This window comes from Pogonomyrmex barbatus, unplaced genomic scaffold (assembly GCF_055798465.1).
Source record: "Pogonomyrmex barbatus isolate J1 unplaced genomic scaffold, ASM5579846v1 scaffold2, whole genome shotgun sequence".
Lineage (NCBI taxonomy): Eukaryota > Metazoa > Arthropoda > Insecta > Hymenoptera > Formicidae > Pogonomyrmex > Pogonomyrmex barbatus.
Genome location: NW_028297116.1, coordinates 18,328,992 through 18,356,906, shown reverse-complemented (window position 1 = coordinate 18,356,906; position 27,915 = coordinate 18,328,992). Strand labels below are relative to the sequence as shown.

Below are 27,915 nucleotides of genomic sequence, written 5' to 3'. Positions count from 1 at the left end.
AAAAAAAAAATTATCGAGATTAACATTCGCCAATACGAGAAGTGCGGCTTTCCACTCTACTTCCTCCGTAAACCTTGCACGGTACATGAGACCGATTGATCAGGGTATGCGATGAATAAATGAAATATGAATCACGGGTTCGGTAGCGCGGCTACGTGAGTTGTAAAGAAACCGCACGCGGAAACGCCCGCGGAGTGGGCCGTGTAGCGCGCGCGCGCGCGCGCGCCTCGCTGCAACAATGCAACTTTGCGCACCTCGCGCAATTATTCCGCGCGCGAGCGTGTCGTATGCACAATAGCGAAAAGTGAAAGTACGCTAGTGTGAACTTTTTCTTTTTCCCTCCTTCCCGGCGGGCGGGAAAAACACTCGGGATCGAAGGCGAGGTGAAAGACGGGAAAACGATTAGGAAACTCGAGATAACTATTGAGTCGCATAATTTATGCCCATGTAATCAGAATGTAATAGCATGTTATGCCGTCCGTACGCGTAAGCGTGTTGCGCGGGAAAAAAAAAAAAAAAAAAGCTGCGGAGAGCCATCGGCGAATTGCCGGCGGTAACAATGAGGATTAGAGCTGCAATTAAACCGCGCGGGTATCACGACGATAAAACGGCGAAAGTAACGAACGCTCTGGATTCTTTTTTTCACGTCGGGAGCGAGCGTGAATCATCGCGTGATTGCGAGCCGCATCGGATTAATCATTTGACGATAGCGATTCTCTGAAGGCGATCCCTATTTTTAGCGATCGTCACTTAGATTTCTTCGTCGAGTCATTTATTGCGTCTGCCTGCAAATATTTAGGATATTTAGTTAAACCGCAATGAATCACGAAAGAAAGACACTGAAAACGGATTTTTTTTTTTTGGTTGATGCAATTATTTCCTGGTTTAAATTTATACGGATATTCCAGATCGCATAGCCGATGGCTGATGTGGAGCCGCCTTTCCTCTTCGATAGAAACGCGCGAGTGCGCGCCGGCGAGATAATCGCGATTCAGTGGCTTTCCGCGAACTTTCCACGTGGCGGCCTTCGCAACGCGTTGCGGAGCGGCGCGTTTCGCGGAAGTGTTTTCATTGTATCACTCCGAATTAGAGAACTGCCGGCTTTTCACGCGACGGTTTTCACATTTCGGTCACGGTTCACTCGGTTCACATCGGTTAGCCGCTCTTTCCTTCGCACACCCGTAATAGCGAAAACACTGCCGACTATGAACGTAAGAGTGAGCGAGAGAACGAACGATCGAAGCTAGCTGGACGCGTCACGAATTATCGCGTCGGTCGGACTTGCCCGCCCACGTCTTCTAAAGAAATTGCATAGAAATTCCGAGCGAGGGCATTGCACTCTTGTTGTGTAATAAAAGAACGGAAAATCGAAAAACGATCGCGCGTAAATATGCGTGTCTAAAAACGCAGAACAGATATCGCCGTAACATGAAACAGAGATGATGTACAGGAGAGAACAATATGTTAGAATAAAGACCGGTAGCAATCGAGTTAGTAAAGTTACGGTACAAGATATGTCAGATTTTATCGGTGATTTAGTGCTCTCTGCTCGACATCCTTCTAGTTTATCCACGGCGAATCTAATGTAGTAATGTTTGATGCCGCTGCATGTTACATTGTACCAGAACGTGTTAGTCAATAAAGCGAATAATAGGAAACGGACTTGGTCTAACGGACAATCCTTGTTTAACAAACTCTACATGTTCCTTAATATTAAATAAATTTTTTTGTTTGTTTTCCTATAAATTGTTAAAATACCAAGTCTTCAATTATTATTATTATTTTTTTTTTAATAAACGTAACATTCAGTAAAATTAGTTTTAGAAAAAGTTTTAAATAAAAAGTAAAATCAACAGATAAAAATAAAAGAGTAGAAAATTTGAATTTTTGTAATTCCTTTGTTCGAATAAAAATGACAGTTTTATTCTTACATAAGAGAGTTAAGAACAGCGCAAACAGTCGTAAGGAAAACGCGATGATTTAAAATGACTAAAAAGGAAAGGCGTCATTTACAATTCTCATCTCTTTAGATAAAATCTTCTTCTCTTTATTAAACTCTTTAAAAAGCAGATAATCATTATGAATCATAGAAAATAAAGTGAAGAGATTATTGCAGGCTGCTGCGGTTGTTGACACTGTCATCATGTAGTCAAGGATCAGTCACGGTTCAGTCGGTCACGACTGTCTGAACATAGATTTGTATGTGTGTGTTGGATAATTTGCGTGTGTGTAGGGCAATGGTGAAGCTGAAGCTTCGTGAAATACGTTACTACTAAATGATATACAATCACCGAAAGATCATAATTCACGACGGAAACAATACAGCGAGTGTGCAACTCTATTAAACTTCCTTGTCATAAACAACGCTCTTAAAAGTATATAGTGAAATTGGCGTGGCTCATATTTCAACATATTTTTAACGATGCTCTTTTCTGCGTTACTTGTATACAACCGTTAAAATATTTCATGACGTTTTGTGACGTTTGTATTTTTCCACTCAATTTACAAAATTATGATTGGACATATGTTAGTATCGTATTCCCTCCAAAAAAACTAATTATATATATATATATATATATATATATATTTGTATATAATTAGTATATATATGTATATATAAAATATATTTTACATATATTTTATAAAAAAAATATAATACAATTTAATATAATTATAAATATATAACAAATATATTAATAAATTAATAAAACAAAGAGTATCTCATCAGCAAATTAGAAAGTGAGACAATGTAGAACGTGCACTAAGAAGCAAATTTTAAATGTCATTAGTAACAGCTGATTTCATATATGTATACTCCGTCATCTCGGAGTTCGTCGTAAGGCCACGTTAGCAAATTTGTAATCACAGTGCCGTGTGTGTTTCATGAGAATTACCGTACGATCGACAATGCGCACGCTAGTCGGCGGCCAGTCACGGTTGAATAATCGCGGAACCGACGACATTTTTTTCCTCTGCCGCGTTCCTGCGCGCACTCGCGAACGCGGATAAGGTTTAATTACTCGCGAAATATGTCGCCGCGTGATTCAGACTCATCGGCGTATCGCGCTAATGACTTCAAGGTGCATTAAATCGACGCTCGTACAGCGGGAGACACTATAATTTAAGGTACTCTCGAACTAAACTCAACGAAGGGTCGCGCCCTGTAGAATCTGTCGGCACTCGTTTCTTCTCCTCGCAATTAGTGGAAAAAACGGTGGACACGGTATGTTCGTTACGCATTCCATTGTTTTCCCCATGACTCGTCATTAAATAGATAAAATAATAGAAATATCCTCGGGAAATAACGCCTTTTTGCGTGTTGTTGAATGAAATATATTCTTTTTAAATTCAGTTTAACTGTATCAAGCATTTGTGTGGATGTTGAATTTAACTTAATTATTACGATAAAGTTTTGAGTTGAACTGATTAGAAAATAGTGATGATAAATGAATTTTATTTTTTCCCAACGTTTAATTTAATATTTTTCTGAACGTTCCTAGAAACAGAACGTTAAATATTTTATTTAATCGTTATGTCATAAGATTAATCATTGACTTAAATTCAAAATTATCAAGAATTATGTTAAATAGTTAAATTAAAAAGGTATTTTTCATACAATTATTTTAATTCGATACATGTTCTTACAAGTTTAATTGCATTCAACACTGTAGGTGTCGATTAAAGGCAACCACAAATTGATAATAACTGCATAATTCAACAGATGATTAAAGATCTCTGGTCTTTCGATTTAATCTTACTGTCTATACTCACATACATACTGAGGATAATTGATTCTTCTTATTCAGATCGCAAAAACATTGATTAAAAAATAATATAATTATAAAGGTAGCGAGTGATGTATATTAATCACTTAAAATAAGTAAAATAAGTCAGGAACGATATGCATAATGCATAAATCGCGATCCGCGTAGTTCTCCGTTGCATTCGATTAGTCTCCGGAAGATTGTATCGTATGCAAATTAATAGGAAATTAAAAGCGTTGACATTCCCGGGTTTACGAGACGCTTGAGATGCATTGTATGCATCGGCGGTGATTCGCGTGCAACGTGCATCGCGCACGATCGTGCGCGCGATGCACAATACGCGTCTGACGTGCGAGGAAAGTAGCATCTTTTTTTCTTCTTCTCGATCTTCAAAGTTCAATTCGTGCGCCGATTCGCGCACGAAGAACAAGTGCATCTGAGGAGCAATATTGGAGAAGAGAATATTGATCGTCGTGCCGACGTTGCTCGCTAAATTTATCCCTACGTCGGGGTGATAGCTACCGAATATACACGACAAGCCGTCGTTATCGCAATCAGTTTTGATGAGCGAACAAGCAATGAAAGCAGATGACGCGACTTAGGTCCGCATTCATACGTTTATTCAAGTTGCCGAGGAGCAAAGTGGTATGACTCACGACAACAATTGCGACCTTAACAATTGCGACAACTAAAAATCATTCAAAGATCGTTCGCAATGCGACAAATAGATTATTAAAAAAAATATCTTATGGGATATCTTAAATATACAAATCTTGCAAAACTATATTAAAAATACATTAAAAATATACATTAAAAATATACTCGACAAAAGATACTATTCAATAAATATGCCTCTAACACCTGCTCAGCATCAAAATCCAACTTAATCAAAATTAAATTAGTTATGACGAATTTCAATGGCCATGAAGCAATGAACAAGACGCATCTGCGTGATCCAGGAACGGAAGAACGGCACCGCGTAATCGAGAATATTACCATGCATTTACAGGGAGACTTGATGACACGTACGAATCATCAATTTTTTTTCCGTTATTTCATAAAATAGAGTAATTCGAGCTACATTGTTAAAAAATCGAAAAGATCTCTCTCTCTCTCAAATACTGTATAAATTTAACTACCGAGTGCCCGAACGTCGTACATACGCAGCATTGACCGCGTGCGCATCAACGGCGGCGAAACACGCGCGGTTGATATATGGATATACTAAAATACGCGCGAGGCCCCGCTCGTAAAATAAGACGCGTGATTCAGGCGTCGGTCGGCCGCGTGACCGCGAAGACTTTCCTGCGCGTAAAAGACGCGCGCGGCTGGCACACGTGCGTTTACGAGCGGCCGCGATGCATACGCGCCACGACGCGCGGGTGCATGCGCCGTCCGCCGATGCGTCACTGTATTGCACCGTGCGCGTATATATGCGTGCGGGCGCGCACGTTTTACACTCGCGGAGAGAAAGAGGGCTGCGCCTGTTTTCATGCCGTCGGCTCTCCCCGGGCTCCTTTGTCTCCCGCGTCTCTCGCCCTGCTCCTTTTTTCTTTCCTCCCATCGTGACCCCACGGCTCTCCCCACCTCCGCGCTCGTACTCTCTCCCGCCTTGCTCTTTTTCGCAGAAAGCTGGAGGAAGGAAGAACGTGGGAGACTTTCAGGCCGCGGCATTTTTCATTCTCGACGACGCGAAGACGCCACGTCATTTATGCGACAAATATCAGGTGATCGCGAACGATCCGCGGACTTTATGCGCGATCGAATCGGTTTTACTGGGAAATGCACAGCCGCAGAGATAAAATTATTCCGAGAAAAGCCGTTTGCGGTCATCGAATGATTCCATATGTGTCGATCGGAGGAAATCTTTTGCATTCCTTTTATGCAAACGTTTAAAAAAGAAGAAGCCTGAATATTTTACCGGCCGGTTTTACATGCATTAGTGTAATCCTCAGAGAGATCAGTGTAATTTTAAAAATAGAAAGATAAAACTCTTTGATGAATCATGGAAGAATTATAATAAAAAAGTTTAATGAGGCCTGATTCACTCACGGCCAATAATTTAATATAGTTTCAGCAATAATAATTCAGTTTAAGAAAACGTATGAAATCTTTTATATAACAATTTATATATTTCTCGCGCGAGATTTTATTTAAAAACTTCTACGGGAGAAATGTAATTAACGTCTTGAGGGGAGAAAAAAGAGCTCGTCGGCAGATAAAAGATCTTAATGTCGACACGTGCAACGGCTAAGTCTACATATAAGGCGGCTTCAATTATTTCCGAAGATCGTCCGCGACAGAAAAATGACCGAGTTGGCATATCGCCGGTATCACGAAACGAATTAACGGTAATACAGCGTTTCCGGTATTGGAACGAACCGTGAAAAATACCTGATTGCAGTCACGTGCGATCTGGTACTGTAAGTTTCGACGTGCGATCATCTCGAAAGCAAACGGTGAACGTAGACAATTATTTCGCCGGGGGCGATACATGGATGCATTTCCGTTTCACATTAAAGCGTGTGTATTATTTCGCTCTTTACTACCTGCTGAATTAATGGCGCTTTGACCGCAATAATCAGAACTTAATCTTTGCCTCGCGCTCGAAAGGAAATGCATCTTTTTATTCGTAAATCAAGTCGCGCGGACAACCTACGTGATGCATCTAAAGATACAAAACGTACCGTATTACAGATGCACGATTGCAGATTTAGCTGGTTCATTTTGTTTCACCAAACACATCTCGCGCACTATCTTATCGATATTTCGATAACGAAATTTGCAATTCCACTGGCCCGTTTAATTTTCGATACTTCAATTCCACGCTCGAATGTCATTATAACGTCATAAACTGTGCGATAGCTTCGTAATAATTGTTAATAAATTAATAAACGAGCTCGCTTTTAGACAGACGCTTTCTTATCTTTCGTTACGTAAGTCACGTTGAAAACAATTGTGTGAAACACAAATATTGTGTGAAACACTTTTTTTGAGCTACTATGCGCACATACATAAGAATAATAAATTCAGTTGAAACAATGGCTGATTAGAAAAGATTATTATTATAAATTTGTTTCATACTTTAGAATAAACTTTAGTTATTAATGACTGAATGAATTATTAATCCATAATAATAGGTTATTAAAGCTATATTTTGCTCTCGCTGAATAAAAAAAATTTTTTATGTAACGATTTAGACTTTAGAAGATAAGAAAACACATTTTGCATAAATCGAAATTGGAGACAGGAAATACGCTACAGCAGGAAATATGAGCACATTCGTCGAATGACCGAAATTGCTCAGCGGTTTTTCTGGTCGAGAAATAAACGAGCGTGGTTTAAGTGAACAATTCAGACGAACGGTAATTCGGTTCGAAACAAAATCTAATATCGCAAAAAGTCACGAATATTCACGTGGATGGCGTATGATTTACCGTTGATATCTTAGTTGCCGCTGGCCAGGAGATAAATCGTACCGATGAAACGTTCTGGGAAAAATAATAGCGCACGGAACGAGGCATATGTAGAGATTAGCAATTAGCAATTTTAATCAAGAAGAAAGTAAGACGGCTGTAAGTCAGGAAAATCTCTTTCTTCTAGCCTTAATTGAAACTCTGTTAGCTTTCGCACGTGGTTAGCTTAATTCATCGCAACGTCAAGATCAAAGAAATAAATCTCATATAGCAAATAATGGATTTTAATTAAATACTTTCGAGCCGACATGACTTAAAATAATGATATACTGTATAACGACTTAAATTTACTTCAAATCTTATGCTTTATCTTTATAACTTTCCAACCCTGAATTTTTGAAGTAAAAGAAATTTATCTGTTTTATGTAATGGAAAGTTTAATTTCTGTTATGGATAATAATAATTATTTGCAAATAATTAATCATTTCCTTTTTTTCTATTTACACTGTTATAATATCAACCAATAAACAAATATAATTGAAGTATTTTGCAGTTTTTTTCTCGTATGTAACGGAAATAATAGCAAAAAAACCGATCCTTAATTTTCCTTAAAGCGTGACGATATCTCTCGAGCTGCCGAAACAGCTCAGATTGGAAACTTTAAGAATCATCGCGTAAATCAAGCGTGAAAGTGAAATCGCTCCCGGTACTCTCGCTTTCTCTCATGTGAGGTAGCATTTAACCCTTTGAAACTTAATACCGAGACTTATACTAATCGTACATATAATCCTATCAATATTTTATAAATAAGAAATATCATAATCTTTAAAGAAAAAAATGTGAATTGATCGATAACAGAGTTATGTAAGAGAGAAAAAGAGAAAAAAAATTAGGATACGTTCCTTATTTAAAGAAATATGATACATTTACAAAGTCTTGTGCAAGATAACATTGTTTTTCTGTTAACATTATCGACAAAAAAATTTAATATCTTTTTATACTATGGCAACAAAATAATCAATATTATATTTATGGATCTCTTCTAAGCCTCGGATATTTTTCGATTATATAATGTGTTATTGCACATTACGCAAAAATCCATTAACGTTATGCAATAGCGACAATATTGACGTAAACATGGGATGTTCAATGACGTAATTTCTCCAAACCCAAATTATCTCGGATCGCAAAAGGTTAAAATGGTGGAGCATCGACGAAGGCGAACCAACGCGGAAAGGTGCAAGGTGCGCGGAAATAGCTCGTGTCCTTCCCTCTATATATCTTTTGTGTTCTCCAGTCCCTTTTCATGAATATGGGAAAAGGGTCGGCTTCTACCATGGAGAGAACCCGTTACGTAGCCATTCACAAATTTATGAAAAATAGTAATAAATATTAATTTCTTTATAATACTGATTCTTTTTAAAATGCTTAACGAGTATCTTAAGCGCACGAGAAACATTTTTAATTAATATAAGTATTAATAATTTATTCCTGTTTATATCTATATTGGATATTAAAAATAGCAAGTAAATCAATTTCTTTAAAATTTAATGTTGTTCACAGTATCTGCTGTCGTGGCAATTGTTATTATACAACAGTTTATACAGTTCAAACTCCTTACATTGCGTTTAAACTTTGATAAAGTTTCTCGTTGATTTTTGCATCGTGAGAAGCGTTCGTGGTAAGCGAAAACAGACCATTTCAACCGCCTAAAAGATCGGGATCGCACAAAAATCCCTGCGTAAAAACCGGCCGAACCTGCCTCACAATGCCTCGCGAAAAAGCAGTTCCAGAAACCGATGCAACGAGTTGCAGAAGAACAGACGGATCTTTGCGTTATCCTTTTGTGGTGGGCATGCAGCGGATCTTTTCAAAAATATGGGAAAATTTCGTCGTGCCGAGGGGAAGCCTGGGGAGTACAAAAGAGTGGGAGGAGGGACCCGAGGAACGTGCTACGCCAATGCGGCCTAGAGTCGGGTACAGAAGAAGCAGGGGCAGAAAGTGTGTGCACAAAGAGGAGTCCCTCCTTCCTTCTCTGTTCCTTTTCATTCTCTCGATCACTCCTTCAGCACCGGCAGACCTGAAGCAACAGGTTCCTACGCCCCTTCTTCGTGGCTCGCGTTCACCGAGCGGCTTTTTGTTGCCGTTGCCAATGTACGGGCACGATGCACGCTCGGGGCGAGGTTTTCGCTTTTAGAAAAATCCAAAGGATTCTGTTGCTGTGGCCCCGCGTGCGCGTACCTTTGCTCCAGAGAGCTAGCACTTCGCGAAAAGATGATGAAAGAGATACATATGGATTTCAAAAATATTACAAAAATTGAATTTCCATATTTTTTGTACTTACGAGTGTTCAATATAAAAAGATGAACAATTTCGATCATCTCTTAATATATCTTTGTTTGCTTCGGATATTGAATTAAACAATCACAATTATACGTGTTATTATTTTAATTCTATTATTTTAGTTTCTTTTGCTTCACTGGTATTTAAAATCTCTCCGTCCGTTTTATATGATAATTCTATCTAATTCAAAAAATTTCTTTCTACACGTTTTTATTAATTGTACACATTCAACATTGTAATGTAATAAAAAAGTTATTTATTTATATTATTTTATTTTTTACTAGTGACTCAGCTTGATAAGAATTTAATTATTTCAAATAATCGATTCAGAATGACTCACCATCGTACGATTGATTAGTGAATGTTAATGCAAATTAACATTCACTAATCAATGTAAATACATGTCATAGAAATGTACAAGATAAATTTTTAGTGAAATAAGCTTGTGACGAGTGTCACATCAGGATTCACAAAATTCCTGTATCTCTCAAAGATTTTGACTGCGCCCGCGGACATCGAAATATCGAAAGTCGAAAGTCCACCAGATCGAATGAGTTTCGAAATCGAGCCGAGGAGAAATTGCTGAGGAAAGTTACGCGTGTTTATCGTCCAAAAGGGAGAAAAAAACGACACGTCCACAATAAAATACACATCGCGTTTGAAAGGAAAAAGGAAGCATCCAAAAATAAAGATGCAAAATTATCTTTTAAAAACGTGGACGTTTAATCATTATGATTTGACAAATCTCGTGATATTGCATTAAATATTGGGAATCGCGAAACCCAAAACAAAAAACATTTCCCAGGGTTATGTATACAAGTATCGTGAAGGCAATGTATATCTACAATTGCGAAAGAGTAATATGTTATCGTTTGTAATATGTTATCGGAAATAAATTCTTACAAGTTGTAACATATGTGAAAAAAATATGCCTTTTACGCTAAAATGACGTATTTTCATTATCGCAAATAAACACGGAGATTATTTTCGCGTATTTCGCGTAGTATCGCGATTTGATTTTGCATAGATTATGCACAGGCTATCACATTGACAAAGGTCGGCGACAATGTCGCGGTGGCGACGCGCGATAATTATTTCCGAGACAGTCCAGCTCCTCCTTCCCCTCCCTCGCTCATTCTCTCTCTTTCCTTTTCAGAATTTGTATATGCTTAACCGCATACGCATGATAATAAGACGGGAAATGACAAGTGAGCCGGTAGCTCGCAGTGGTGAACTTACACCGGAAATCGTATGATACCGTGCGTGCTCGCGCACTCGCGCGCCACGCATAATTACGTGACGACGAGACGCGTAGAGCAACATATGGACATGGTTTTTTTTTTCCAGAAAATAATCTCGCGGTGGCACATCAACGGGATTGTCGCAAATCCGATGATCGTCGTGCTTTCTGTTTTGCGCACATGATGCAAGATATCTGAGAATGACTGGGTGCCCCCCCCCCCTAATAAAACTAAAAGAAATACCGGTCGTCAGATTTTTTGTCGACATATTGAGAATTTCATGCCGAATGTATGCGTGCGAACAATTGGATTTCTCGTAAGCGTGTTACATGTTCCACATTGAATAAGACAAGAGAGGTAACAAAGGGTTTGCCTGTCGTCGTTTCGTGTTCGGTTAGCCTTTCGATCGGTATCAGTTACAACGACGATAACGCACAGGCGATATCGTGTTGTATACATGCCGAGAAAATGGCAGTTTCACAATATTTCTACGTGAAGCAATCAGATATCCTTGTATTATTCTCCGTAATGGACGGACGAAGGATAAACAACGGATGAAAATGATGTTTACCGAGAGATCGTAAATCATTCTTCTTTCATAATATATGTGTTGTACGGTCTGATAATTTGAATATTAATTAAACGATGTACATATGTAGTAAAATTATTTTATTTTTTTGTTACTTATTTTATGTCTTTATCTATTCGATTTTGTATGTCATGTTATCCACGTCCACGTTATATTTGCAAAAGAAACAAGTCAACACATTTTATGTGTATATGTAAACCAAGGCATTTATAATAATTTGAGAATATTACAGGATATTAATCTGATTCTTCCTAATCCATAAAAATTTCTTTAAATATGTCGAAAAAAAACTCGATGCTAAATTATAACAATGTCATTATAATGTCTCTTAATAATTATCAAAGCCTACCATGTTCGATATCGGTAAGATCGACTTATTGTACGAGTTTCAACAATAGATCGTAACGAAGTAGCGAATAATCCTGTCGAGGTCACAGCAAGTGGTCTACGTAAATACGCAAAACCACATTATAAACACATAAAAACAAATCGCGTCACCTGTTCGACACGTGAGACTCAAGAATAAATAAAAGATCAGGATACAATTTCGACTATGTAAGATATAGATACAGAAAAGTCACGCGCAACATGAAAAGCAATGATCTTGTACTTCATACTTGTCTCATAAACAATACATATTTTCTCTTCAATAAATCATATTGCGTAAATTGAACGATTTAACAAAATTTGTGTTATACGCATGTACATACATATATACATGGAATAGAAAATATTTTTAGACAATTTTAAAAATTTCATAATTTTAATACGCGAAAAAGTTTCAGGTATATCACTTGTATCGAAAAAAAAAAAAATAGTAACTTTGATTATATCAGAATAGCGCCATATTGTCATTTCACGCCGGTTCTTTCCTTTTCATTAGTAAAATTACGGTTAATAAGTACGGCTCGCATACTGTTCATTAACGACATATTTGCTTTGCTCCGTCAGAGGTCTAAGTCTCGTTTAATGGCTCGTCGCTGTTAATGTACACTCAAGTTTTTCCAAGTAAATATTCATATGTATTTGCCAGAGCGCTCGACAGGAACGTATATACGTCGAGTCGCATAATAAATATGCCTTTCTGTCTCTGTCGTGTTGCACGACGGTGCAATCGAGCGTGTGCGGTATCGGGAGAGTAAGACAGAGAAAGAGAGAGAGAATGCATTTGTTAATTCAACGTGTACTAACACATTCACGCGCGTAAGCGGTACCACCGAGTACCAGCGCGATTCTGTGCCTAAAGAATAGCGCGCGAATTCTCGCGACACGTGCGATGCCGGTCGCATCCTCTCGCGAGAGAGAGAGAGAGAGAGAGAGAGAGAGAGAGAGAATCGAGATAAAATATAAAAATAATACTCGGAAAGAAAAAAATAACTCTCTGATAGAAAAAAAAAATTATCAAGCTATGACTATGAATCATTGGTATTCTATCAATAATCACGTTTTTATATATCATTTATTAATAAATTTCATCTTGTTTTTCATATCTTGGTTTTATATATTGCTTCTGTTTTTTCATTAGATTCCATAAGATTTTTTCCTCTTAAACAGGCAAAATGAATAATTAGTAGTCTTTGTCTTAAGGATAACAGCTATAAAAGCTTCGGTGAGATAATCGCAAGATAAATTGATAATTAACTCAAATAAAATAAATCAATTGCGTTATCGTTAATAAATACCACGACTAGAACACGGAAATGGAACGTATCAAATTGAACTATGATTTATGTCTACCTAATCAAAGAGCAGAAACCCGGCGCTGTGACTTCCGTTAAGCTCAACTTCCTTTCTGACAAAAGAGACTCATGACAAAATTAAGAATCGTTTAGATACTGATTCAACGTTCTTTTTACACTACAATATTACTTTACAAGACAAATTTTACACGAATTTATTTAGGGGTCTTGAAAGGACCTTCGATCGATTCATTATTTATTATTAATTTGCAAAGACTCATAATCCTTTGACACATACAAATAAATTAATAAAATAAAAATATTTAAAATGCAGCGATATTTCAAAAGTCACTTAAATCACTTTGCCATTCGGAGTTTTCAGTGGAAGAATCGTTCGGTATCTATCATCTACGAATTTCTAGTCACAGCATTGATAGTAATATATCGAAGCAATTAAGAACTAAAAATCAGCCGTATTCCATATTAAATCCATGAGCAACGTCGTGAGATTCGAGGAGAGGCTTGGCTCGCGTCACACAGAGAAACTCACTCGTCGGAGGAGAAACCAAAGAGAGTGTGTTGTGCCTAGTTCTCTCTAAGGTGAGAGTCTCCGGCTCGACTCGCGACGGCCTTTTATTTACATCGTGCGAGAACGCGCGACCGCCCGTCCAAATGATGAAGACCTTTCGACCTATCGCGAAACGGAGAACACGACGCGTGACTGATAGCGATTACTATTAATACGTTCGATGGTGATTTGATTTCGATCTCGCTCAGCTATATTTATTATTAACGTAGGTCAATTTTTGTGAACCCCACGTATCAAGTCAAATCACGTAGAAGCAACATTCAAAGTTAAAAAAAAATCGAGCATAAATCATTTGTCAGAAATGTTTCTTTTGTTTTTTTTTTGCACAACGTTTCTGATTAAAAAAAGTTCATAGATTAGTATTCATAGCTTAATTCCTAAAATGATCGAAAACACTTCAGACAACGAGGGAAAGCTTCGAAAATATCGTTGTATCGTATTACAATTTGAATTAAGATATTGATCGATATATTGTACGTATCGGTTAAAAATTGATATTTCCAGATTATCCATATCTGCTCAGATAATAGCAATAAATTGATAAGTGAGAACTTTAATATGATAGATTTTACAGGAGTATCTTGTAATTGAAATCTATTGAATTTACAAATAACAATTTCGATAGAGATTTTCAGACTTCGATAAGAAATATATATATATATATATTTGTAATTAAGTAACTACACTCTCCGATTTAGAAAGCTGCTAATTATCTCATACAAAGTTCTTTTTCATCAAGATATTTCAATGTTTTTTTTTTTTTTCGAATTGATAACATACCGCAACAATTGTCGATCGGTGATATATTGTAAGATATGAAGCAGAAATATCGATATATTGAAAGATTAATAACTATATGTATGTATTGCAAATATCAAGAACCGTCTACGATCGGTAAGCGTCGATTTAAATCTTAATATACCTGTCGATATCTCGGAGAAAATTTCTTTCGCTTTCTAAATGTCGATATTTTCTTGCTGTTAGAGACGTAGCGCCATTAGACACATAAATGAGCGGAAAACAGTGTTAGTGCGTAGGGCTTTCCATTCTCGATTCAGTCACCTGTTGCTCGATACTTTTCCCGTTCATGTGCCCGTGCTGTCTTGAATTAGTTTTATTCCTATATCGCACGAGATCTCGATTCACGGATGTGATATGTCGCGACGTCGCACGCATCCTCGCATATCGGGAAACGCGAAATGACGGTGGCAAGGTGGAACCGAGATTCGATCAGCCTGCGTGAAATTTCGAAACGATACGATCTTTTACGAAACGAGGATTTTAATATCCATCCGGCGACACACGCGGCAATTACGCTGAGAAAAAAATCCAAATATTCAGAGCAAATGTTAGCTTGTCACATGTTTCTTCGATGTTTATTGGTTACAAAAAAGTTTGACTGGATGGCGAAATACATTTCTGTGAACTATATTTAATTAGATTGTGTCTATATATTTAATCATTTCTATGAATTGTAAGATGTTCAGTTGCTGTATATGAATAAAATTTTATTTTGCTCTATTTAAATAAATCTAATTTTTTCCACAAATTTTTTAAGCATCTTCGTCCCAGTGTATGTATTTTCGATCTGTATCGCGTAAATTAATTTCTGGAAGTAAAGCATTAAAAAAATTAAAAAATTAGGTTGACATTTCGTAATCATATGCGAAAAACTTAACAGACTGAATGTTTTTCTGCAACTCATATGCAAAGAGAATTTATATGGCACAAGTTACACGTATATTTGATAAATTTGATAAATTTAAAAATTTTATGATTTCGAGTAGACTAAATCTATTCTTCAACACGTATCGAAGCATTATGTCACAAAATTGAAAACGACTATTTATGCTTTATATTGATTTCCAAGGTAAACACAAAACAAACCTGAATTCTACCTTTTTTCCTTTCTGCCTTTTTCTGTTCAAGATAAATGTACGAAACAATGTTCGTTTCCATCAATTTAGATTAACTTTAATTTCAGTTTGATTTATTCTTTAACTTGTTTTAATTCTTAAAAACAAAAAAAAAATTAAAATAATTCGAATAATCCGAAATAATTAAAATTGCACTGGTAGGAGGAATTAATAAATTTTACGCTCTTCTTTCACTGCACGAACCAAGAGATCGAACATGACGGTCCAACTTGAATTTTCGCATTTTCGTATTTTCGTATTTTCGTTCTACGTCGTACCTACAGAACAGGTATACGAATAAACATATCTACCTGCACCTACAATCTACCTGATACCTGTAGCTGGGTACATCTACCTGGACATCCGGTTGTAAATCACTCCCGAAGGAAAAGCAGTATATGGGACAAAACAGAATAGTGACAGATACAAAAGCGATTTTTAGTAGGGATTCTGGACAGCATCGCAAAAATTCTGCACAATACCGAAGAATTGATGATCGAGGATTAAGGTTCACCGGATTTCACAATAGACCGTGATCGAATTCACTTTCAGCATACGTTCCGCACGTGTCGTATGTTACACATATATAAAGAATCCGAATAATCAGCTAATGTTTATTTCCATCAAGATTAATATTAATCTTAATTTAATTTACTCTTTATTTTCCTCTAATTCTTAGAATTAAAATGAGATGAAAAGTAAGGTACACAATGGGGATTGAAAGGGGAATATTAGACACAGTAATATTAAATCTTGGAAATGAAAATTCAGAATAAAGATTAAACGTAACGCACAACGAAGAACATAAATAAACATAAGGTATAGGTATAGCTAATATTTACTTGTGGCCATTGTGCATAACATTTAATTCTTATTCCGAATTTTCATTTCGAATTTTCCAAATTTAATATTTATTTCTGTTCCTAACATTTCCCACCTAAATTAAACCGAGATTAAAGTTAATCTATTGGTGAGAATGATCATAGAATGAGACTTGTTGATCGACACGATTTACACGGCGAGGACTCGAACCAAGGGAATCGGCAACGTCGCATATAACTCTGTTCGCGATAACACTTTAATAATAAAGCACGATGGATCGAAGACGTTGACGAGTCTTACCTTAAAGAGATGCTCGCCGCACTCGAACATGGAGGTGTTACTCATGACGGCAGTCGACATGTTCCTCGGTTTCACAAAAACACACTTTGTAGCTGGAGTCTGCGCGCACGTCCGCCTCCTTTCCGATCCTTCCTCCTTTATTTCTCGACCCTTGCAACGGGCGCGAAAAATGAAGCAACAGCAGCAGCGTGTAGAGGAGTCGTGCGGAGAGGGGGAGCAAAACTTTCCTCAGAACACAATAAAACTGCCACTCCGATATGCGCCGTTATTATGCGATATCGCCGCCGTAGCTCGCATCGGAAAAGCACCCGCGCGTAAATCAAACGGTGCGTGTCCCGATCGACACGTGTCTCGTAATAATGTTGGTAAAAAAAAAAAACAGAAACAGACGGACGAACGGACGGACGGACGGACGGACAGACAAGTGCGCGCGCGCGCGATTCTTGAATTCTTGCTTCCTGGTACGGATCGACCGGCTCTTCTCTCTCTCTCTCTCTCTCTCTCTCTCTCTCTCTCTCTCTCTCTCTCTCTCTCTCTTCTCCCTTTGCAGGTCGACTTTGCGACAGTGGCAACTTGTCTCCTCGCGTATGCGTTTATCGAGTTTACGATGGCACGTCGTTGATCGCGCGTTCGATCAGCAGACGTTCTCCCTTCGTTCCCGACGTGTTTACGAACTTGACTTGGCACTCTAAGTCCGTCGACTCGCTCGTGTGTAGTGTGTGTACCCGTCTTCTAAGAAAGAGGGGAAAAAAATCTCTTGCCGGGTTTTGCGTGTGCGTCCGGTAATACTACCGTACTTAATGTTTAAAGCAGAGCCTCCCAAAGCTAACTGAGAGCGCCGCCGACTGAGAGTAGAAGCCTGTTCTTTTCACGGGAGGACATGCAGGCCGGATTACCCTGCGGTATCGACGCGTCGACCAATCGCGCGCCGTCTCGCGTTACGTGGGGGGGGGAGTCGCTCCGACGACGTGGCAATCGCGCGCGCAGTTCGGACTCACGTGAAGTGAGCTCTCTGTCGGCATGTCGGCTCTCGATTGTCCCGCACAGCCATCGTCCCACCCCGCGTCTCGACGATCGACGGAAGCCCGAGAGTTTCTTATTGGATGAGATGAAGGGTCGCATCCCTCCAGTTTAAGGGGGCTCGTTTTGATCCGGCGAAATCGTGAGCTGCGTATAATGTGTCCAGAAAATGGACGACGCCGAATGCGAATGGAGCACACAAAGCGAAATTCTTCTCCCGTGAGTTAGTGCTTCGAATCACTTGAATATTGCTGATTGTTTACATGTCGATTATTTGGTAAAGTAAATGAGAGCAAAATATGTCTTTATATGTTTTTACATTTCTTTTTGTAACGATAGAATTGTAATTGCATAATAAAAGTATTACAAAAAAGCTAACAAAAAGACAAAAAGGCAATGAAGGCTTTTTACATTGAAATTAATCCCCGCGGTAAAAACGCTTGACAGAAAAAAATAGATCCTTCCATAGAAGGGCTGCATTTGCAAAAATTTTGCAATGCACTTATATGCTTGCGAATGTAACTATTTGCATTTTACACTATTAGAAGGCAAATAACAAAAATAATATGAAACAAGAAACTGTTTCACTTTTGTTTATTAAAATTTGCACGCGAATCGAGATATTGATATTACTATGGGCATATCCAATATCTTTTCGAAGGAGAGGAATTTATCAATCCTATTATCACATAAACATTTTTTGCAAATAAATAAATAAATTACTTTTTGGATATTTTAGAGCTTAGAATGTTTTCTCGTTATTAGTTTTGAGTAGGAAAAATATTGAGTTTTGTAAATCATAACTTTTATTTTTTTACCTAAAGAAAGTATAAATAAAATATAATAAGCTTTTGAAGATTTAAACCTCCCCAAACTCTTAGATACATCCATAGATATTACTTTGAATTATTAATTTAATAACAAAACAAAGGAAAAGTAGGTTGACATTGAACATAGAGCTACAGAATTACTTCTTCTTTCTCTATTATTGAATGTAAAGCTATAGATACAGTTCTTTCGATCGCTCGACAACTCGAGCACATTCCAGCGGTCAAACGGCAGTATGAATGAAATTCAGCTTTTATTCACCTGTACGGTATAGACCACAGATTCTAAGCAATAACTGTCTATGTTCGTTATGATTTTTTTGTCGCCAATCACTGTTACGACTTTACGACCACAAACGTAAATTACGCCGCTAATAGTCATTTTATAACAGCTAATTCATTATCACACGTACAGTCATTATATATAAATTAGCCTGAGAATTGTGATATATAAATTTGAAAATATACAAAAATATATGAAAATATATTAATATTATCTGTATACATTTATTTAAATTTTTTTCGGCCTAAAATTATAAGATTATAAACTTAATCAAACGTAATTATATTTTAAATTATATATATACATATATACATATATATATATATATATATATATATATATATATATATACGTAAACGCAATGTGTGTGTGTGTGTGTGTGTGTGTGTGTGTGTGTGTGTGTGTGTGTGTGTGTGGTGTGGTGTGCGTGCGTGCACGCGCGCGCGCGCGCATGAAGTTATTATTATAAATGGAAAAATTATTTCAAAAACATTTTTAAAAATTATTACTGTCGCACTGTATTGATTCAATTATTTTCAATGTGGCTCTGGATTCTGTTATCACCTTTACATAATTTTCAACGTCGTATAGAAATGCATATAATGAGACGCATAAATAAAAAATGTGCTTATCGATTTAGGAGGAATGTCACGCATCTAAACGAGTTAGTTATAATCTACTCTTTCTTTCAAAACTAATGGCGCAAAGCAGGAACAAATGTTTTTACGGAATTTTGCACGTACCAACACTCGTTAATCGAAGAAGGAAGTGACATTTTGCGAAGGGAAAGCCGGAAGTTCGGTTTGCCGCGAGGTCGCGTGAGTAGGAAGTGAGACTCTCACTGGTTTCACAGAGGCGCAATGTCAAATGATTAAAAGGTCGAACGTGTGTCCAAAGAAAATACATACTTTTGTTATAATCAAGTAAATAATAAACGATAAAGTATACTTCGGATAAAAGGAATGATTTATGAGTTATTGGAAGGAGCTTGATTATTTTAAAGATTAACAAAATTTTTCATTTAACAAAAAAAATTTATATGTTTCAGCAACTGTTGACATGTTGATTATGATTTTCTTTCTTCTTTTCGAAAGCTTGAAAACTGAACGTGATAACGTGTTAATAATACCAATATATCAATACAGGAAGATTTGGCCACTTTATCATCGTAGATATGATCTATCATACGATCGGTGGCCAGAGGAGTCTGACTCTTATCCAATTAGGGAGTGTTCTAATACACGCTGCAACATACGGGCTTATGAGGGTGAGCTGTCGAATCTCATGGGGAGGTGTTTTCATCCCCGAACAGATTCTCATGTCACTAAATATAACAGCTAATGGGAGTCAGTTTCCGTTATGGTGGCCGGACTATATACAGAGATATCAGACTGGGATATGCGGGTTCTTTGTAAAGACTGCGTGTGTGCGAGAGAAAAAAAGAAAGAGAGAGAGGCTCCTGGCACTCCCGTTTCTGCGATAGCTTTATAAACCATGTACGATTGAGCGTGAAATTTTCAGATGACTCGATAAATAAGATTATGATTCTCATAATTCTTTTTTTGTTTATCATCATTTTATTTTTTAATAATATTATTTTTTATATTTAAATAAAATAATTATATTTTATATTTGATTATGAAATGAAAGGATTAAGTACTTAAAAATTATAAATAATTTTATATTATTATATTATGCAAGTTTTTGTAGAAAAATTAAAAAAAGAAGAAATAGAAATATATTTCACACATATCATTGTTTTACAAAATTATAAGCGTGTAAATTATTTAGAAAATTTAAATTTTTTAATAAGATTTTTGTAACAAGATAGTGCAAGAGATTGAGAATTGCAAGAAATAACTCTAATCATTGCAATTAAATAATATTCACATATGTGAAAGCGATTTGCTATATAATTAATGACAGAAAAAAGAAACTTATATATAATTATAAAGAAACTTAAGTATTATAGAGTGAACATCCTATATATATTTGACTACAGAATCGTAAAAAATAGACATTTTTTTTAGTATAGAATAAAGTTTTTTATACAATATAAAATAGAAAACACAACATTTAGTGCAAAATGCAGAAATTTGAGATTTTGATACATCTTAAGAATATATTCAAAAGAAAAGACCTTTTGTCCCCATGAACAAAAGATAAAAAAATAAAAGAAGTAAACAATAGCAAGCATCCGGCACGTGTGTAGCGTATGTATCATTAATTGAGAGTGAAAATATGCATGTATATATCATGTGTTGCACAGAACGACATCACGTTCAGCCGGGGACTTTTCTTGCAGCTTCACATCTCTTCGTATTGCTGTCTCAGACAACGAAAGAAGTGGGCGACGAAAAATAGTCGTATTTAATTTCGCATCCTTTCTGTCTTGGTGTTGTGCAATCTGGCGAGCAAAGGTCGAAGTAACTCGATGGACTCTTTTTTTGTTAATCCGATTTTATTAAAATTAAATAGCATCTTTATTTAAAAAGTTAATAATATGTGAAATTGTATAAGGTATTCAATATAAGAGCACCGCATTCCTTGCATATATCTTCATAACAAAGAAAACAAAATCCGGAGTCACGCTAGGAATATCACATACTGAGTATTATCATGACGTCATGGGATTTTTTGTGACAGATCTTTAAATGCATCCAAACATGTTCTTTCTTTTCGTTTTCTCATTGTTGGCGTCATTCGCACATTGAAGGAATGTGCAACGATGACGCATTGGAAAGTGCAACGTCGTTTGAACTTCTACGTCATAATATTAATGCGCCGAACGTACGTCATAGTTATGAATCAGAATTTAAATAATTATGTACAATGCATTTCAAAATTTACTATATATATATATATATATTTACTATATATATATATGTTTCTAATAATGTTTAATGTTTAATGTTTAAATTCTATGTTACGATTTTTTTTATCTTCAATTTCTTTTCTTTACGTTTCTTCTGTAAAAGATATCTTTTATCTTTTCTAAAGAGAATGTAATGGCTTTTTTATCATTTTTGAAATGATAAGAAGGTTAGACAATAGAAAAATGTTCTACAATGATCATTATACTGTATAGAAAAGAGACTTGAATTTAAATTTTAATCTCCTACAGATTCTTATATATATTTTTTGAATAATGCATGTATATAATAATATATGCATTATGCATACGATATAATTGAATATCTTGATTATTTAATCTTAATTATTTGGATGGAGGAAAACATAGCATACATAAACATTTATATGATTATGTAAATAAAGTGTGATAATGTGAAGAAAAACGATACTGTTGAAAATGTCACATGCTGAACAGGATGGTATAGTGACTCAACGAATGTTTTTCTTTATTCTCCATCGTAGAATCATGAGGGACGTGGGATATATAGGAAAGCCGTGGCCGCGATAAAAATTTGTACGCTCAAGTTATGTAATTAGAGAATCTCGAGGTAAAATGTCACGATGAAAATGTCACAGGGCGAGCGAGATGCAGAAGAAGTTGCGTTCTAGTCATGGCATTAATCAATGCTGATCCTGCATCATATTGCAATCTATTACACATCATAATATAAACGTGGGTGCAAAGTATCAAAAGATTTCTTAATTTAACCAACATCTGAGTCATCAACATCCTTGTGACTGAAGCTATGATATTTATGGATATCGTACTTATTGGTCTTATTATATATCACAAATGGCATGTGATTCACGTGCAATAATTAACATAATGTTTCGTGAATAAGCAACTTAAAGATCACTTAACTTTACATTTTCCAAATAGTTCATTTTCAGGTCAAAAATTTCTAACAGACGCTTAAGAATACCCTTCGGTTAATACCTTTAGCGGACCAGGGCGTCTGTATCGGTGCACAGATACCTGCGTGGATCGCAAACCGATAGATCGGAGCAGAAATCGTTCTGAGAATCGCAAAGGCCAAGGCAACGGCAGGCAGGAAAGCAGGTATGTAACGACACGGGTAAATGCACGCAGCTAAACCGGACCGAGCGGAAAGGCGACTCATGTAATATCGGCTTAAGGTAGCTCTCTCAGTTGATTTCGCGAAAAAGTTGTCGTTATTGGCGCGCACTTGTGGTTTCTTCTCCCACGCTGTGGTATCTTGCTCTACTTGCGAAGAAATATATATATATATATATATATATATATATATATATATGCGACCATCCTTTTCGAGTATACATAGAAATAGCATTGGAATAACAAACTAACATTTTTATTGTTAAATTTTACACATTTTTATTGTTTAAATTGGTATTTCTATCTTAAATAAGAAAAGAGAAATATATGAAATAAAAAAACAAGCAAAACTATATAGAATATTGCATTTACTAAACGGAATATTAAATTACATTGTTTTGTAGAGTTGAAGATTCAAAAGTAAGATTATAATTGTAATGTTACATATCTGGAATTATCAGAATTGTACAAATAATCATTTGTACAAATAACGATATTAAAAAAAATATGAATAATGAAGGCGAAAAAAATTAAAAACTTTAAAAATATTTTTTATAATTAAAACGCTTTTATTTAACATTATCAAAAGAGAGAGAAGAATAAAAATAACATCAATAAAAGATTAAGATTGTACCTTAAAGAATTTAATAATTAATGACTAACCGAAGTTTATTCATAAAGTTGGGAGGGATAGATAATAGTTGCCAATACATAGCATTAATGCCATTAGAAAGTATTCTGGGGAAACTGAGAGTTACGCAGAACGGCGGGCAAATCGATAACATTTATCTACATCTCGCGTAAATTGAATGGCATTGCTTGACACACTTTTTCGAGACGTTTGTCGTTGTCTGGCTTTGTAGCATATTTTTTACATAATTTGCTTAGTTTACGTAGCATGTAGTGCGCGCGCGCGCGCTCCACCCATGATCAATAATGGTGCGTATTGTGCGTATAATTGCTTACATACGTTGCGGTTTGCGCTCTTACTTTCTTATTCTTCGGTATTTCCGTAGCCAGGCGCCACTCCGATTGAAACTTTCACATTTCTCACTAATCTTAAATTAAGCGACAATCATGGTCGTTGCATAAATCGCTATAATTTCTCTCTGCAGTTGCACGTGGCAATCGCGATACACAATTATACGTTTGATAATTTTCCAGATATCTTCCAGATACGACACGGTAGTTGTATTGGAATCCTTTTTCAGATGTAGAGATATTAAAGAATCATTTCACTATGCGGAACGATCTAAATCCATCGAAAGGATTTATTTATGAAAATTAATTGATAATATATATTCGATACGTATGTTCACGATAATTCTATTTAATTTGTACAAGAAATATGGTTATTGTATTTGAAACAATTTGTTTGCAACAATCGAAATGATTTTATACGAAATAATGCGTTTCGATGATACGGACCGACTTGCGAGCGCGGATTATTCCGCTCATTGATGCCAATGGGTTAATGACCGCGTGCAACAGTAATGTCGGCCAGGACTAAATGCCATTATTCTATTCCACTGATCCACAGTGTAACTGGTAGCTTTTTCCACTAGAGTTGTTTATAATTTTCACAAGGTGAAACCATTAAGTCGCTGCCTCTTTGTTTTTTCACTCTCGATATTTAATCAATTAAGATAATCGTAACTAAAATGTTAAAGAAATTTTTTCCGATGATAATCTAATAGAATATATATTGAAACCTCAGGAAAAGGTTATTATTTTGAAAGTTATTATTTTGCGAAATAAAATGCGAAATGTTTTGTTCTATTTTCCGATAAGCCAAAGTATAACAATTGATAATGATCATCGGATCTTCGACGGTGTTGAAGAAAGAATGCTGTCGTTAGAACGTTATTTCATGTTGCAATGTTGCAAGATCGGCGTGATAGCGATCGTGCGAGGCTTTAAAAGTCATTGCACTTTGAACCGTGGTGACTGATGAAACGGCACTCATATCGGCGCTCATATATGTACACGCATGTCTCTCCGTACGTTTTCCTACAGGCGACAATGGTTTCGCACTCGGAGAGGCCGCCTATCATTACAGCACGCAAACGCAGCACGAGCCGAGTCGTACGCAGTCGCAAGTTTTCCTCCTATCCAATGCACTGCACGGGTCGTTACGCCTATTGACTTTTATACGTGCATCTCATAGAGAGGACTATTTTAACGAAATATTTATCATTGTGACGTAACGCAATGTGACAGTAGATAGTCCTAAAAAAAGTTTTAACATAAAGAAGATTCATGACGTGAAAAATAAAATAGAAATAAAAATTAGAAATTAATACTAGTCAAATGATGTAATAATTTAACGAATAAACGAATTGATATTGAGACTGAAATTTTCCTTGTTCTATTTTTATTTGTCTCCTAATACTTGTGTAACTGAGATAGTAAAGTTTTTGAAACTAGAGATTATCTTAGGGCTAGCGACAAGATATGATAAGATTTTAGACACAGAACAAATATATATCTTCGTATACTTCATATAATTTAGGTATTCAATGTGAGTATTTGAAATTCTACATCGTAAAATCTAAAAATATTACATTTCGTTTCACTTTTGTGAGCTTAATGAAAAGTTAAGATTTTGGAATTTAGATATCTTCATTGTGTTTACTAATGTGTTGACTAATTCTCGTTGAATTGATTTATTTCTACTTGACCTGAACTTCGAAAGGCATACACAGTACAAATACTTGTATAGTCTTTTTTTTATTTTTGTATTTTGTACTTCACACTTTATTAATTATAATGAATGACATGCATTTATGTATAATCGTTTTCTAATCATTAAAGTATATAACATATTTTATGGTTTAATTGATGTATACAATATAACGTAATTAAACAGAATATATAGGATGGCGGAAAAGCGGATATAGCGTGTCGTCAGTATAGCGTCGACATTTGAATGTTAACATAAAACCCTGCTCGACCAAATGGTTTTGGGTATAAATTAACATATGACCCTCCCATATATATATATCCTTTTTTCCTGACTTATCGGTTCTTTTCAGTCCATGCCTTTTTTTCGTTCACGCTTCGAACTTCAAGCTTGTACTCTACGGTCCCTTGCGTTGAAAGAGCCCGCTGCATGATGCAGCGCTTCGCATCATGTCTCCCATTCATTAGCACTTGCAACGTTCTCGAGACAGCTTATGTTTAACCATCTCGAATTGTCGGTTTTTTTCACGGCTGTGCCCGCAGCATTTCGAGACTCTTGACTCCTATATCGCTGCATGAAGGAGAGAATGAGAGAAAGATGGGTACGGAAAGTCAGATAGAGAGAGATGATCTGGCATGCACTTGATCAAACAACGGAACCTCTATTGGCTCGGCGTTTATTGGCGCTTCTAATTCGGGGGCGGAAATGGTCGAAAGCCAAAGGCGAAAACAGACCTCACATATTAAAATAGAGTGACTAACTTGAGCGCTTTGCATTAATAATTAACACGATCCGTTATTAACACTTCTAACCATCTCTATCTACAAGCTGTCCTTCGATATCCTTTTGTTAAGATGTTTTCAGAAAATTATAACTTAAATTTGCGCTCGAATGTCCAAAATTTTATATCATTTTCAGAATTTTATTCTGTACTAAAATCGAATTACTAACAACTTGCTAATGTATTTTTCTTGTATGTCATTGCAGTTGCGAGTATTATTACGATTTTATTAGCAATTTTATTTGCAATATAAATTTTATAACAATATATAAAGAATATGTAGGCTTTTCGTAACCATGTGAGAAAAGTATGGTGATAGTATTTTGCATTTTAGAGATTAATCATTCAACATACATCCGTTTGCTGATGCAATATAATATAATACTTGCGATCATTTATCTATTTATATCGCACTTAAAGGTGATTTGTTGCACATATAGGGGAGGTGAGAACTTATTTCATACAAAAGATACATAAGTTGTTGTTTGTTGAGAATTCAAAATTTTATTATTTGCGAATAATTTTATTTTGTTTATAGTATATTTTAATTCGCCTTTCATCGTAAGAGGCGAACATAGTTGTACACAGCTATTAATTTAGATCCGTGTTACTATTAATTTTAATATTAATGAATATACATTAAATCGGTTTTTAGCACATTATAATATCTAATTAGTATGTTAGCTACCTACGCGCGTTTTCTAGCGGCAATGTATTCAATATTCTCTACACCCCCCCCCCCCACACACACACACACACACACACACACACACACACACACACAAGATGAAAAATCTTTCCTTATTCTCCTTGATTCTATAGTTTAAAATTATTTTAGAAAAACAAACAGATTTTTTTATTAAACAAGCTTTTATTGAAAGTGAAATTATGAAAAGAAAAATTGTCTTTAAAAATGACAGATATTTTCTATATTACGAAATTATATTTTTCGGTATCTTCTCGATAAATTTTACCGTATCACATACATTTGATATGACACGGTCTTTTCTGATAAATCATTTCTGATATTGAGTGTCATCATGTCTTCAGCTTTTTATTATTCGTATCACGAGATTATTTAATAGAGATCCCCAAGAATATAAAATCTGGAAAGAAATACATGATATTTATATAAGAATTATTCGCTGCTTGAAGAATATAAAAGAATATAAAATTATCAATTAATAATAAAATTAAGCAATAAAAGTTATTCTTGCTATAAGATTATGACTATGCTTTATCTAAACTTAACTTATCTATTTAATATCAAATATCTTATCTGATTTTAAATGATTAAGCCTAAGAGTTTAATCATTGAAATTGAGAATAGGTCTCAAATATATCAATATAAAATAGAAAAAAAACCTAAAATAAAAAAAAATCAAGTTATTATTTTAAATTTTCACATTAAGAAACGTTAAAAAACATTACTTATTAACTTATTATATTAGACGATATTACAACATATAATTATTATCGCTCAGAATGAGAGAGTTTACAAATAATAATTATTATAAATAAACAAATGAAAAATCTATTGCAGATACGTATTCGTTAAATATCTTTCTGACATTTGACGCACATACGTGTGCATACATACATACATACATGCGTTTGAGCTTTTCCAGTATCAATTAATGAACTCGCGGATCACTAGACTGTGTAAACGTAAAT

General features: G+C 35.7%; 1 protein-coding gene and 1 long non-coding RNA gene across 2 annotated transcripts in view; one reads left to right on the top strand and one right to left on the bottom strand.

Annotated features, from left to right (window-relative positions):
* Positions 1-17,494, bottom strand: part of Tis11 (Tis11 zinc finger protein) — a 34,912-nt gene extending 17,418 nt beyond the window's left edge. Inside the window, exon 1 of the mRNA XM_011631544.2 lies at positions 16,660-17,494. Coding sequence (XP_011629846.2) covers positions 16,660-16,719 — 60 coding nt within the window. The 5' untranslated portion in view covers positions 16,720-17,494. The remainder of the gene's footprint in view (positions 1-16,659) is intronic.
* A 129-nt stretch (positions 17,495-17,623) lies between these two features.
* Positions 17,624-27,915, top strand: part of LOC148936732 (uncharacterized) — a 75,157-nt gene continuing 64,865 nt past the window's right edge. Inside the window, exon 1 of the long non-coding RNA XR_016139177.1 lies at positions 17,624-17,898. This is a non-coding gene — a long non-coding RNA (uncharacterized LOC148936732). The remainder of the gene's footprint in view (positions 17,899-27,915) is intronic.